Here is a 14,559-nt window from a genome sequence, read left to right on the forward strand (position 1 = left end):
TGCTTGCTAGTTGAAACACCTCCGCCAGAATGCCCATACTTCTAGCATAGAGCATGCCTCATCAGCCACTAATCCAATCTTAAGTGACTCCTCTAACACTACCAGATGAAAAGTTAGGGGCACACTACAGTCTGCAGACTAGAGACAGACCCCAGAGCCTGTCCTCACAACTCAGGAAAAGACAAGTCATTTCTGACTCCTTCACTAGCAAGAATCTTAACTGTGGAATTATGCAGCTCTGAATATTTCTGTCTACATGTTCTGTTCTCCCGTCAGCTATATTCCATAGTCTATATAACATAGGCAATCAAACAGCACATCTTGAAAGAACTTCCCAATTCACAGTTATAACACCAGATGACAAAAACATACCCAACTCCATGAACACACTGCATGCTTGGAATTAGGTTATACTACTACCTGCATAAAGCTCCAATTCACTTCAAATCGATACTCAAAACCAAGAGTTGGTTAATTATGAAAAATTTTAATACAGTGCAAACAGTGCACCAATGTTGAATTTAACAAACTTTACAAAATGGTAGCTTTCAAATCAAAACTAAAGGGCAAACCAGCATTTTATTGACATAGTTTATTTGATGTTAAAGCCAGATGAGCAGCTTCTTTCCAGAATAATTCTTCCTCTACATCTTCACAGAATAATGTAGTCTGTAAAGGAAAAGATAGATCAGTGCCATACAATTAAAACCATTTTTACACTCACACAATTATAGAGCTTGAAAAACTGATTCTCAAACAAGTTAAGTGAACCACACTGCTTTTCTTAGAATGTTCAAAATTTCACAGGAATGTCATGGGAATAAATGAGAGCCTAGATTACAGTATTTCTGTAGAAGGCCTCAACAAGCTACAGTTGCTCTGTCAGCTTTCTGTTTAAGACATTATACTCACTACATCAGCTCCCAGACAGACTACATAAATTGCTTTAAACTGAGTCATTCAAACCATCTGTAATAAAACCACAGTCCACAGCACATCCAACTCACTTGTTTCTGCAGCAAAGATACAAATATATAGTCTAGGGCTTATACAAAAGGATATAGGCTTGTTTATAAGGAATTTACTTGAAAAAGGAAACAACAGAAGTTTGTCCTCAAAATAGAAATCATATTACTTCAATCTAAGAGAATAAAGAACAAGGTGTACTAGCCTTTCCTTAGCATACCTACAAAAGGAAAATGTAAGCCTTGTTTACAGTAAGACTAAATAATCAACAGCTTTAGCAACAGTAAATCTGAAATGCCTGATTTATTATTTCAGTCTTTATACTAATCAGGTATTTCGTGTAAGTGGAAGTCACAAATTATCAACTGAGTAGTAAGCACAACAGTAAACATTTAAATCTCTCAGTCTTAAACACTTGCACTGGGTTCTAGATCAGCAGAAGTACCACAGTCTTTGTGTAAATCAACATTAGACCTCTGTCATCACAATGACTACAAACTACTGAATGTTTACCATTACAAAGCATTCTAAAGTCATACCTGTTATCCATTTTTCCATGTGAAGCATGTTAATTTACTGAAAAAGAAAAAGCTTTAATTAGTAAGAGAACAGTTTCATCAAAATTCTACTACTGTAGTAAAAAGCCTCAAAGCTCTATCTTCTGACACTCATAATATTTTTTTAATTACTACAGTGAAATATAATAGGAAAACCTCAAAGTTTTGACTACTATAGAGGCTGAAGACTTAGACTTCCCACATTCCCTCAAACTCAAAATGGGACCTGTCAATAGCTGTTTAGAGCTTTAATAATACTCAGAATGCAGTTATACCTAAAGGCTACAATGGCTTAAAGTGCCTACCCATCCACACTTCTGTTTGATTAATTTTTTTTAAAAAACATATCTGTTTGTAAAACTCACATGTCAAAGGCTGTCAGCACTACATCTGTGTCATTAAAAGGTAGGGTGGAGTTTTTGCATTTTGGTATCCCAGGGTACATGGGTCACTGCTCTGAACATATACTAGGTGAGGGACACCACATCTATTTGTTGCAAACTTTTATGCGAGCTCAGCAAACTACAGAGCTACAGAATACATTAACACGAACTACGCTTTAAGTCAGACATTAGCACAGTTGATGCCTGACTTAAAGTTCAAGAAAAACTAGTGTGATTCACCATTTCAGTATTTTTCACAACCACATGGTACATAACTTAGAACAACAGTCTTGCCTGACAATGTCTCAGAATCGAGTGCCTACACGTTTCTGAGATAAACAGGATAAACAGTTTTCGTAGATTGTGTAGGTGGACTCCAAAACATATTGCAGTACTCCTATTAAAAATTTCTCCGCATGGCTGTGATAAAGATGTGCCACATCATTATGTTTAACCATGCATCTTTCAATACAAAGCTTTAAGACAAATGAATTTCGTAAGTTTTTTCTTCTGTGATGCAGCACAGAACTCTTCTCAACCAAGTTTTAACTAAAGACAATTTATGTGCTTTCTGGAAATCTAATGCAACAATACAAAGATTAACAAAACTGGTGAACAAATAAGACCTAACCCATGCATACTTATCAACTAAAAGATCATTTTAAAAGACATTAAGAACACCTCTAATCCATAACACAGTTTGCCTACTACTAAGATTGCACACTAGTTTGAGGAGCACTTGATACAGAAGTCACATCTGCTATATAATTATCACAGCACACAATCCTGGTCTTGATTTCTAAAGTGGTTATATGCTTTAAGAGAATTTCTATGAACTGGACTGCTTTAGTAATTCAAGTGACAGTCATTTAACCATTTTGTATTAACACTCAATAACAAACTACCTTCAAGTGCAAAATTCTTTAAGGGAAGAAGTTAATCCATACTACTGGAACAACACTAAATTACTTCCTTGATGCTGACAAGGAAGTGTACATTAGTGTTACTGCTATACCAAATTTGTGCTGTTATACTGTAAACAATTGTAGGAATTCATTACTAGTGTAGTATTAAAGCAGAAAGGAAAAGGGCTCCAAATCCTGTCCAGTAGTTTGCAGCAACATTTATTTTTATCTAACAATAACCAAAACTTCTGTTATACAGTAAGCGAAGAATCTAATTTCATGAATTGAAAACTGCGGTTTATGCTTAACTTGGAATTTTGCAGCGCAATAGCTAAATACAGTTTAATACTGATAACTGTGTCATTTCCAACCACCATCTCAAATGCACAAAGCTGTGATGTGACTTACTTTTCATAAAAATGCACAACTACTGTCACACAAAGGTCAAGTTACACATGCAATTGCACTGTACTACTTTGATTCAGAACTTGTGGTGTTTTGAACCAATGCCTCAAAATCAATTAGCACTGAGTTTCTTTGATTACTTATCATTTGGAATTGGTTATTTTAATGTTGTTTCACTAGTTTCAGAAATCTTGTTTGCTGTTAGCCAAATTTTACTTCTAAGTCACATGGAATAAAGTTCATTTAGTTATCTGAACCCTTACAGGATAGAAGCAAGTTTAAAACAAACATGTGTGCATGCAAGGCAGTACAGTGCTTGAACTAAAAGGATGGACACGAGTTTCAGTGATGTATAATTCACATCCATGCTTATTTTCAGTACCTGCTAGATACTTCATTTCTGATGGAGTATTCCAAGAAAGTAGAAAAAAGCAAAAGTGAAGATTACTAAAGTTCAAGATATCAAAGCACTTAAAGCAGCTACAGAGCTAAGCATCAAAACCCATTGCTCTATCTTCCCCTGTTAAAACACCTGAAAAAACCCACTTAGCTGCACAGCTTACTCAGTATTTTTTAAGAGTACAAAAAGCTGCTAAGATGACTGTCTTCACACCCAGGCTATTCCTCAGTTTTTGTGGGTTTTTCTGTTTAATGATAGAGGAACTCTGAATCCCTCCAAGCTGCACACCTGACAAGCTTGTCTAAGTCCCACCCACAGCATATGGAGCTCTCACAAGGGGAAAAAAATCCCACTATCTTGGGAATTAGTCACTTAAAACCAGGATAAAGCTAGCATTCTACCTTATTTCTATTTACACACTGTCCTCACTGCCTACGCCACTACACATCCATCACCAAATCTCCACTATAAAAAACACCATTAGTAACAGTAACTTCGTGGAGTAAGCATTACATATTCCAGTAGTCTGAGTAACAAGTGTTAAGAATATCTAACTTGTATATTGCAAGGCTGAGTTATGAGATTAGAGCAACACTGTTAGATTTATGAAAGTTTAACTTTAGTTCAAATAAGATGTGGAAAAAAAATCACTTAAGAAGCATTGTTTCATGTTGTGTATCAGCAAAGTTTGCAGCAGCAAGGAGCAAAACTAAGCTACGGAGCTGGTAAGAAGCTATACAACACCACACAGATTACCTTCTGTTATCCAGTAGAAGAGGTGAAAGAAATAGGAAGAAAAACAATGTTATTCTATTGAAAAATTTCTAATCAGCATTTCAAAGGCAACATGCTCACTCTAGTTTACAGACATTCTCATCCTACCTTCTTGCCAGCACCAACATTTGCCTTGGCTGTGCCCCTGACCTTCTTCATTCTGTTCTTACGCTCCTTTCGCTGCTTCCTAGAAGTCTTCTTCTTTTCATACAAGCCATGCTATTAAATAAAGAGTTAAAAGCTGTATTTAACTTAGTTTCACTGATAGTAAATTCTAGATTTAAGTTTCACTATTTCTAGACACTTCAAGTAGCATTTAAATTTGAAATATTAGCTAAGTATTGAGACAAGTTGACTAATGAATTATTCAACACAGAATATAAGCACTAAAGTAGCATGTGCATCAGTCTCCTCTCCCATGCTTCTTCAAGACCTTTCATAGTGGTTCATTATCTATTACTCCTAGACATTGCTGGCACTGTCAATTTTGCCTTCACAACTCCCCTATAATCAACAACAATTAAAAAGTTAACCTATTTTGCAAATGCAGAAGCTAGCCTATACCATTTTAAGACCTCTTATATAACTCTAAATGCACTAACAGTACTTTCACAACACTTTTGTACATGTAAACCACGAACCACTGAACACTTCAAACCGATCCTAATTGTTTTCAAAGTTACCAGAAACACCCTACCCTGGCAAGCCTGTGCTTTGGTTCATTTTTCTTTGCATAGTCCAGAGAATCATAGATCATGCCGAAACCTGTTGTCTTGCCACCACCAAAGTGAGTTCTGAAGCCAAAGACGAAAATTACATCAGGGGTTGTCTTGTACATTTTCGCCAGCTTTTCCCTGATTTCTGTTTTGGGGACTGTGGCCTTCCCAGGATGAAGAACATCAATTACCTAAGAAGGAATTTTTGGAAGTTGCATAAAAGCAAGAAAAGGTCAATATCCAGTACAACAGTCAGGTGCTACAGTTCCACCAGAAGTTTAACACTTAAACTAACCCACCTTACCAGCAGAAAGTATTATTAATTTGATACAAAAGTATTCAAAACAGTTTCCTGCTTCAAAAGACAAAACAGCTCACTACTTCACAATCAGCATTGACTTTCAGCATGCATCAACACATTTAAACCTTAAGCCCTTACAACCAGAACTCCTGAGGTTGGCTAAAACCACTTGCAGCCCAGAACCAACAAATAAAGGCAATTTCCTGTATTCTTTTACCATCTGCTTGCGCTGAAGCAGTCTGTTTGTCATGAACTTCCTGGTTCTGATGGTCACTGTGTCATTCTGCAAGAGAAGATGCAAAAAAACCACAATAAAGACAAACATAATTCATATGTAGTAAATATGTAAATAATGCACAGTACGGCAACAGTCAGTGGTCTCTCCAATGCTCACAGTGAGCTCATAACCTAACCAGACTGGTCCCGGGCTACAGATAACAACCCCATAAAGCACATTTTGATATGTACTTTTGAGTACACATCAACTGATGACAGACTTGTCGTCAGTTTTCAAAGAATGAAACAACATACATGTCTCCAGCATTCTGAAAAACTAAAGCAGCATTTAATGAAATACACGGATTACAAGCCCAAGCACTACAACAGTGCAACTCCCTGTGCTACTGCTTCCTTAGTGCTTCTAGGCAAGAACAGCCCCAAGACTAAGACATGAACATAATCCACAGGGACCCTTTAACTTTTTAACAGAGGCGAGATGCTACGCTACTACCACAGGGGAGAACTGCTCTTGCCGACTAGCAGCACAGCAGGCCAAGGGTACGCCCCGGCCCACGCCGGGCGCTCGCTCCTACCAACCGGCACTGACGCGCCGCGGCCAGGCCGCAGGAGCCCCGACTCGCCGCAGAACAAGCCCCCCACAGTTTCCACCATACCCCCACAGCCCGCTACGGGCAGGCTAGCCCGCCAGGACCGAGAGGCTCGGGAGCCCCACAAGGACAGGATGGCGACAGCACAGGGCGGATTACCGCTCCCGGCACCGGCCACTCACCATGGCGGCGACGGCCTCTCTGCCAGCGAGCGAGAAAAGGAAGAGGGGCTGCGCCGCAGCCAATCATAAAGCGGCGCAAGGGCCCTTCGCTCTGGGGCGGAGCCACGGCTAGGGGTGTCCAGCCCAGAGCCGGGCCCGGAAGGTGGCGGCAGGTGTGGCCCACGTGTGCCTGATGGGCCTCAGGTGGAGGCTGCTGCCTGCGGCTGGGCCGTGGCCGTGGGGTGCGCTGCTCTGCACTGGCAGGCTCGGCCCCGCGGGCTCCCCCACTGTGCGCCAGCGCGGCGGGGTCGGTCCTGTTATGCCGCTCCGCTGCTGGTGACCACGGCCTCGGTCAGGGCTGCTGGGGGGAAGTCAAATACAGAGCCATGGGCTTAGCGACACAGCTCCTGGCACCTGGGGGAGCGGTGGTGGGTGGCTTGTAACGGTATCGTGGCCGGCCGCGGAGCGCCCGTGAGCGCCCAGAGCGCTGCGAGTCAGCGTGAGAGACGGCCGTGAGCTGCGGCCCGGGGCTGGGGGCGGCGGTCGCTGTCTGGCCGCCCGCGGCTCACAGGGGAGGGCCCGGCAGACCGCCCCGGGAGGACCGTAGCTGTGTCGCGGCAGGGGGCGCTGCGGGCGGAGGGCGCCGCTCTGCGCTGCCGGGCGGGCCGGCTCTGCGCCGCCGCGTGCGGGCCAGCGGGCGCTGAGGACTGAGGGGCCGCCGCCGGGCGCCCGCCGCTGCCGCCATGGTGAAGGAGCAGTTCAGGGAGACGGATGTGGCCAAGAAAATGTGAGTGGGGCGACCAGGGTGGCGTCCTGGGCGGCCGCTCCGCTGCCGGCACGGCAGGGCACGGCATGGCAGCGCGGCGCCCCGCACTGAGGGACCCGGTGTTGCCGCGGTGTGGCCCGGTGGCTGTGGGAGCGAGCAGCAGAAATCCTAGGGTGTGACCCGGGAAGAAGTTTAGTTTCCAGGGAAGCGGAGGGTGGCTGATGGTGCAGCTAATTCACTTTTAAAAGCGCTGGCGCAGGCTGCGCTCTCCCAAGCTTGGCGCAGGTTGCGGGCGGCTGTAGGATTGCGCAAGAAGGGCGATCAATCCCCTAGATATAAAACAACTAAGTCTCCGCAAAACAGCAGTATTTTTTATAGTTATGCAAAAAGAAGCCGCTTCAGCAATATTGTGAATTAACTTAGCCACATTTGCGTTGCTTTTAAATGCATATTTGTATGTATGCCTGTAGTTATAAGCATTTCTGTATATGCACGTACAGACATGTGACATTTCCATTCTAGAAGCCACATCTGTTTTGGTATGAAATCTCCAGAGGAGATGCGTCAGCAAGCTCACATTCAAGTGGTTAGTAAAAACTTGTATAGTCAGGACAACCATCACTCTCCACTGCAGTATGGAGTACTTGACCATCGCATGGTGAGAACTGTTTTTTTTCCTGACCCTTTCTGCGGAATTACTTGAAATGGTTAAAAATAGGTTAGCATGACTGAAATTTATTGCTCCTTCAAAATGCATGCAAATGTGTCTCGAATGGTGTAGATTGTGTGTTTCAGTGACAGCTACTTCATGCCTTTGTTTACTCCAGAAAAGCATCCTTCTGAGGCAGGAGAAAAGTTTTTCCTGCCTAGTTGCTGGGAGACCCAGAGACATCCATCTACAATATAACATACTGTAGGTTAGTGGGCTGTAGATCAGTTGCAAAAGCCGTATTGAGTTAATGTCACTAGTATTAGTAGGGCCTGCATGTGAAAGACGCTTTTCTTTAGGACTGGAGTAAATAACGCTACTGACATGCCTCAGATGCTGGGAGAAAGGAGTAAGTGCTGTAGGTGTGCTGTCAGGATAGCCAACTGGTTTAAGAGCTGTTGTATTTTCTATGTATTCAGCTGATTATAGCTAAAACTCTTTTCTGTGTGTTTCCCAAAGGGAACCAGTGAAAAAGACCGTCCCTGTGAAACCTGTGGAAAAAATCTAGCTGATTGTTTAGGACATTATGGGTACATTGACTTAGAACTGCCCTGTTTTCATGTTGGATACTTCAAAGCTGTGATAGGCATCTTACAGGTAAACACAATTATGATTTGTTGTCAGTTTGTAGTCCAGAAAAAGGAGATTATTAGGAAAGATGATGCTTGAAAGAGTAATTGAGAAGACCAAAATAAAATTGTGTTATAAATTTTATTTTTATACATCTTGTGCTTTGTAAAATAAATGTATTTAAATACTAGTAGTGATGTAAATATATTTATTTTCCTTTATGTAATCTCAGACTGATTAGTTTGATCCATTATTTTCTGTAGTAGTTTCAATTAAATGTATGCAGTATAACTTGCCTTTTAGGACATCCCAGTAAATCAAAGCTGTTTGCATTATGTGGATTTTTAAGATCCTGCAAAATCTAGATAAGGATTTGTCTCACTGACTGTAATTTTTTTTCCATCTACCTTTTTTCTGCATTATACAGCACATGAATTGGTCTTTCAACCAAGACCATTGCATTTCATTGCGAAAAACTGCATTCTGTTGAAGAACTTCAGTTACAGCAGATTACAATTCTAAATGTGTCTGTTAAACAACTGTGTTTATATGTGTTTACATTTAAGATGATCTGCAAAACCTGTTGCCATATCATGCTGTCAGTGGAAGAAAAAAAACAGTTTTTGGATTACCTGAAGCGACCTGGCCTTACGTATCTTCAGAAGAGAGGACTGAAAAAGAAAGTATCTGAAAAATGCCGGAAGAAAAACACTTGTCCTTACTGCGGTGCCTTTAATGGTGAGTGTTGACATTAGCAGATAGAGATGGTTATCTCCTGTGATGGTTTTTACCTTGGCAGCTGTGATGGACATCAAAGTCTTGAACATCCCTGTTCATTCTACGGCTAATGGAGTATTCTCTCTGGCCCTTACTGAGAATCTCATAATTGTGTTCTTAATGTCAAGCACGTGCTTGTTCACATTTCATTTATGTGCATAAAGACATTACCCTAGTAGCTTGGTTTGTGTCATGTGATACCTCTTCATGGCAGTAACCAATATTTGGTACTGGAATGATACCAAAACCACTACTGCTTAACATGTGGTTAAAAAGATGGGAAGCTATTGTCAGTAATCAGTATCTTAACATAGAAGCATTTCTAGTCTTTGTAATTTTGACTGATCTTTGGTTTTGATCATTATATTATCTTTCTTGAGATTAGATGTGCTTGTTATCCTCTAGGAGGGTATGTTCTGTAGTTTGGCAGTATTTGAGCTGTGATGATCTTGGGTTACACTGGAATTTGTTCTTCAGGGCAGAGTATCTTGATAAGATTTTCACATTTGTTTCTCAAAATACTTCTTTTCTTCATGTACACTGATCAAGTGATACTGCTGTTAAAGGACCTGCGGTATTACAGATTCATATTGGATGGTTAATTCATAACTTAAAACTATGTTTTTAATTCATGAAAATTGTGAGTTGTTGACCATAATGATCAACAGAGTGGAAAATAGAGCTGTTTCATTCTAAGTGCCAAATATACATGTATGGGGCACAGACTGTAGGCATTTATCAAATTAAGTGGTAGGTCAGCATACTTCAGTAAAAATAATTGAGTTTGGAAAGTGTACTAGTCTGTGGAAGTTTTATGAATAATGTTACCTGCATGACATGAAAATGTTTCTAGGAATTTTTTGACAATTCACTTCCAAAATTATTTTAAAAGACAGTGGGATGATACATAAATGGCACATCTTAGTCCTGTTTTTAATGTGGCAACTTCTAGTTTAAAAAGATATCTGCTGTGATTGAGATTAAGCTGAATTAAAGCATGGGCTAAACCACCTGCTTTCAGCTTCAGAAACTGCATCATGATCTAGGTGCACCAAGTCAGCCATACAAGGAGATAGGATCTGATTGTCTTCTTCTTGTTTTGTGAATTTAGGAAACTGGTTCTTAAAGCTGATAAAGCTTTATTTTATTCTTGTGTTCACTGAAAGTTTAACTAGTTTTGGAACTGTAGCTTACTCATTTTAAGTTTGGGGTTTGGTTTGAGAGTTTTTTTATTGACCGTTTTTGTTTAAAAAACAAAAAAACCCACATGTATTTGCTTTGCAGGAACTGTGAAGAAGTGTGGTTTGTTGAAAATAATACATGAAAAGTACAAGACAAATAAGAAAGTCATAGATCCAGTAGTATCTACTTTTCTCCAGTCCTTTGAAACTGCCATAGAACATAACAAAGAAGTAGAACCCTTACTGGGAAGAGCTCAGGTGAATTCTATTATGACTTAAATTTTCTGCTATTTTTTGTGCATGATATAAGATTATTCAAAGGTTTTGGATGTAGCAGCGTAAGCCTTTTGGTGGTCCAAGATTTTCATGCACCAAAAGACACTTTTTTGTGAAGAATGTTTGTATTTATTGCAATAATGCAAACTTTGCTAAAATAAGAAATTTAGTTTATTGGTATGTTCTGATACATAGCTTTCTGTCTGTAAAGAAGAGAGATGTTCTTTGTATAACAAATACTTCCATAAGCTAGAAAAGGGAGAAAAAAAATAGACCCATATAAACTCTGCATGTACATGTAGATTTATTGTAACTCCCAGATGATTAAAATACACAGAATTATTATTTTATTCAGAAGAACTTCATGTTGAGAAGGAGAGATAGATTTTATCTAACCTTTTCGTTTCCTTCAGCTTTGTGTGCTGTTTTGTTTCGTTCTGCTCTTTGCAAGCTGGGCAAATTTCAGGGTACATTTTTGGACAGAAGTAGTGAATATCTGGAGTTTCTTATACTACAGCAGTAGCTGTACTAAAAAGAGAGAGCAGAAGTTTTGTAAAATGGTCTTGAAAGTACTGTAATTCATGTGAGTTTCTACTAATAAAATGAAAACGTGTACTTTTAAGTTTGCTGTAAGAGGTTTATTGAGCTGCTTTGACAAGTAACTATGAAATACTCTCAGTTAACTAGAAGAGAGAGTAGCATGATGAGAAGTAAACACTGATGTATAGGGGAAAAAAAGAAGGAAAGAATATAGCAAGTTAGTATCTGCGATGCTAAAAGCATTAGTTCATAATAAATAAAGCAAAACATAGGTTTGTTTGTGTGAAAAATTGTCTTTTTAAAAAATGTCATTTCTGAAGTCAGTAAATGAGGGGAGGAGGGAAGCACTGAAACTGTTACATGATTACTTGTTCTCCACATTCTCCAATGGATTTTGTAGGAAAACTTGAATCCTCTGGTAGTGTTGAACATCTTTAAAAGAATCCCAGCAGAAGACATCCCTCTGCTCCTAATGAACCCAGAAGCAGGTAAACCTTCAGATTTGATCCTCACACGACTCTTGGTGCCTCCACTGTGTATCAGACCCTCTGTGGTGAGTGACTTGAAGTCTGGCACCAACGAAGATGACTTGACAATGAAACTGACAGAGATAATTTTCCTCAATGATGTAATAAAAAAGGTGAGTTATCCTTCAAGCTCTCTGAGACTGTTGCTTTCAAAAAGATTTGGTTAGAACTGAACATGTGGTTCTACTTGTCTTACTGCTTACAATCTAGCAAGCAGTCTGTACTTTACTACTCTGTCATTTGTCATTTTATTGCAAGAGACACTTCAAATGGAGCTAGTTGACTGGCTGCTGGCAGTATAGGACCTTCCACAGATCTGCTTGTGGATCATGGGAGATTTTTCTTTGTTTGAGTTCTGGTCCACAAACTCTTCTCTTCCCTTCCTGCCCCCCCCCTCCCCCCCCTGTTCTGTCTGCTCTTGCTCTCTTTTTTCCCCTCCCATGACTGACAGATTTTGAGTGGTCACTTATAATGAAAACATTATACCTAATAGTTGTCTCCATGGGTTTTTTCCATGTAGACCTTCCTCTGTCTTCATTGCATCTTTGTCCTTTATTCCACCAATTTTTTTAAGAAATCAGGTTTCAGTTAGCATAGTTATCAAATAGAAGCTAGAAGTAAATTTGACAATTTATCATTTATTTAGAAGGACAGTTCTACCAGATTAATACTTTTCAGGCTTTCAAAACTGGACTTTTGTCAGGCAGACAAAATCAAGTGAGCATTAACTTTCCCGTGATTTGAAAAATTGTTAAATACTGATGATTTTCCTGGCTTAATAGTTAACTTTTAAGCTAATCTATTAACTATTAATAGATTAGTTTACCTTCTGTGGCTTGGGAAAAATATAATTTAAACAAATGTATAGTTTTGTGAACATTCGTCTGAAGCCAATACTAATCAAAAAGGAATTTTTTGCTGGGTTATCTTATGAATGACCTTAAGCTATAGCAGTATGCATCCTGTTGTAAAGTGATCTTGCCTTTTTCATTCTACTGTATGAAGGTTTTTCAAAATTATTATCAAAAGAAGAGCTGTACTCATCAGAAAAATTCTTTGCTAGTTTAATATGTGTTATATTTATTTTCTGAACTGGATGACTATTTTGTTTAGCATAGGATATCAGGAGCCAAAACACAAATGATAATGGAAGACTGGGATTTTCTTCAACTGCAGTGTGCCTTGTACATTAATAGCGAGCTCTCGGGAATTCCTCTCAACATGGCACCTAAAAAATGGACCAGAGGTTTTGTTCAGAGACTTAAGGGAAAGCAAGGTTTGTCTAGAAAGTTGGTTTTTAACATTTTTTCTTTAAATTAAGCCACAAATACTGGCTATTCCAAAGCATCTCTCTGCTACTATTGTGTTGCACTTCAGTGATGTACCTTTAAAGATGTTTTAATGTGCTGTCTTAACAGATAACATTTTGAGAAAAATTTTTTATAAGAGTTTTCCCTTGGTTTTTTGTTAGGTCGTTTTAGAGGCAATCTGTCTGGAAAGCGAGTGGATTTCTCTGGCAGAACAGTCATTTCACCTGATCCTAACTTAAGAATAGATGAAGTAGCAGTGCCTATTCATGTTGCTAAAATACTAACCTTTCCTGAAAAGGTAAGTAGTGTAGAACCAAAACTTTTTCTATGCCTTTTTCCATTTTTGTTTGTTTGTTTTAACCAGACCTCAGAGTTACCCGTCTTATAGCCTTACTATAAAAGGGAGTGAATGTATTGCGTTACGTTTGAAATGTCATTAAGTGATGCTTTGCTGATTCTGTTGCTGCTGGTAAACGAGGGTTGTACTATAGGATATATGCAAGTACTGTGAAGGCATATGGTGTAAGCAAGTGACATATCAAGAGAGAATAGTTTTGCTTGATACTTTTTGAACTCATACATAACTTCGTATGTTTGCTGTGTATCTGCCTAAGGAGTGGTTGGGTTTTCTTCTGCATTTACTTTCCAGGTTTTTAATTTAATTTCACTCTGATGTTCTGCTCTAAGATTGGCTTACATTTTCCTCCTCTGTTCCTTGCTGACTGTTCCCTTCAGCTGCTGGAGGCTGTGAGGGGAATTGTCAGTTGAGCCTAAAATTTGAAAACGCAAAAGCAAGAGGTCCTGAAATGTGTTTCATTTGTTTCTGATTAAAGTCTTTATGCAACAGGTGAACAAAGCAAATATTACTTTTATGAGGAAGCTTGTCCGTAATGGTCCTGATGTTCATCCTGGAGCCAACTTCATACAGCAAAGGCACACACAGATGAAAAGGTATCATGCTTATCTGTAATGATTCACTTTTTATTTCCTATCAATTTGTTCTTGCTGCTGTGTGAAAGTAGTTATATCTACAGAGATTAAAATTTATTTTTAGAATCTTTAATAAAGGACAGTAACAAAAAAATTGTCATTATCTCTTCTGGTTTAGCGTACAGTTTCTTTTTAAATAATCTGTTGGATTTAAATTTAAGTGTACATACTAATGATAGCAAACTGCGGTATAATGTTTTTTTTGATGACTGAGTCTCCCTCATTTGAAATAGAGCATGTAGTACAGAGGTAAATGAAAACAGGCAGCTTTGGGCATCTTGTACTCGCTGTTTTCATGGGAGAGCTAATCTGCTGTCAGTTTATGGGTAATAAGAAGTATATGAATGAAACTCCCTATACTGCCTGGTACAATTGAAACAAATTCTTTGTTTTTATAAATCGACTTTTTTGTTAACTTGTTGTACTAATAACTGTGGCTTTGTTAACTAATGTCACAAATACATTAATTATTTAAAATAGCAGCAGGGCTTAATAATGTAATCCACACCAGTTTTGTC

General features: G+C 39.3%; 2 protein-coding genes across 4 annotated transcripts in view; one reads left to right on the top strand and one right to left on the bottom strand.

The window, feature by feature from the left end:
* Nucleotides 1-467: 467 nt before the first annotated feature.
* On the bottom strand, nt 468-6,487 carry RPS24 (ribosomal protein S24). 2 transcript variants are annotated; one of them, XM_074907149.1, is made up of 7 exons: nt 6,417-6,487; nt 5,625-5,690; nt 5,088-5,297; nt 4,499-4,609; nt 3,599-3,616; nt 1,506-1,542; nt 468-669 (listed from the first exon to the last, which is right to left on the bottom strand). In XM_074907149.1, exons 1-5 carry the CDS (start codon nt 6,417-6,419, stop codon nt 3,611-3,613), a joined length of 396 nt encoding a protein of 131 aa, XP_074763250.1. In that variant the 5' UTR covers nt 6,420-6,487; the 3' UTR covers nt 468-669; nt 1,506-1,542; nt 3,599-3,610. The 2 variants fall into 2 exon arrangements, with proteins under 2 accessions (XP_074763250.1, XP_074763252.1); XM_074907151.1 differs by lacking the exon at nt 3,599-3,616.
* Nucleotides 6,488-7,047: 560 nt separating this feature from the next.
* Nucleotides 7,048-14,559, top strand: part of POLR3A (RNA polymerase III subunit A) — a 37,861-nt gene continuing 30,349 nt past the window's right edge. For both annotated transcript variants that reach the window (XM_074907152.1, XM_074907153.1), the window contains exons 1-9: nt 7,048-7,182; nt 7,684-7,819; nt 8,330-8,467; nt 9,007-9,178; nt 10,502-10,656; nt 11,615-11,854; nt 12,855-13,017; nt 13,213-13,349; nt 13,899-14,002. In XM_074907152.1, the coding sequence (XP_074763253.1) occupies nt 7,139-7,182; nt 7,684-7,819; nt 8,330-8,467; nt 9,007-9,178; nt 10,502-10,656; nt 11,615-11,854; nt 12,855-13,017; nt 13,213-13,349; nt 13,899-14,002 (1,289 nt within the window). In that variant the 5' untranslated portion in view covers nt 7,048-7,138. The remainder of the gene's footprint in view (nt 7,183-7,683; nt 7,820-8,329; nt 8,468-9,006; nt 9,179-10,501; nt 10,657-11,614; nt 11,855-12,854; nt 13,018-13,212; nt 13,350-13,898; nt 14,003-14,559) is intronic.

The sequence above is a fragment of the Athene noctua genome, chromosome 5 (assembly GCF_965140245.1).
Source record: "Athene noctua chromosome 5, bAthNoc1.hap1.1, whole genome shotgun sequence".
Taxonomy (NCBI): domain Eukaryota; kingdom Metazoa; phylum Chordata; class Aves; order Strigiformes; family Strigidae; genus Athene; species Athene noctua.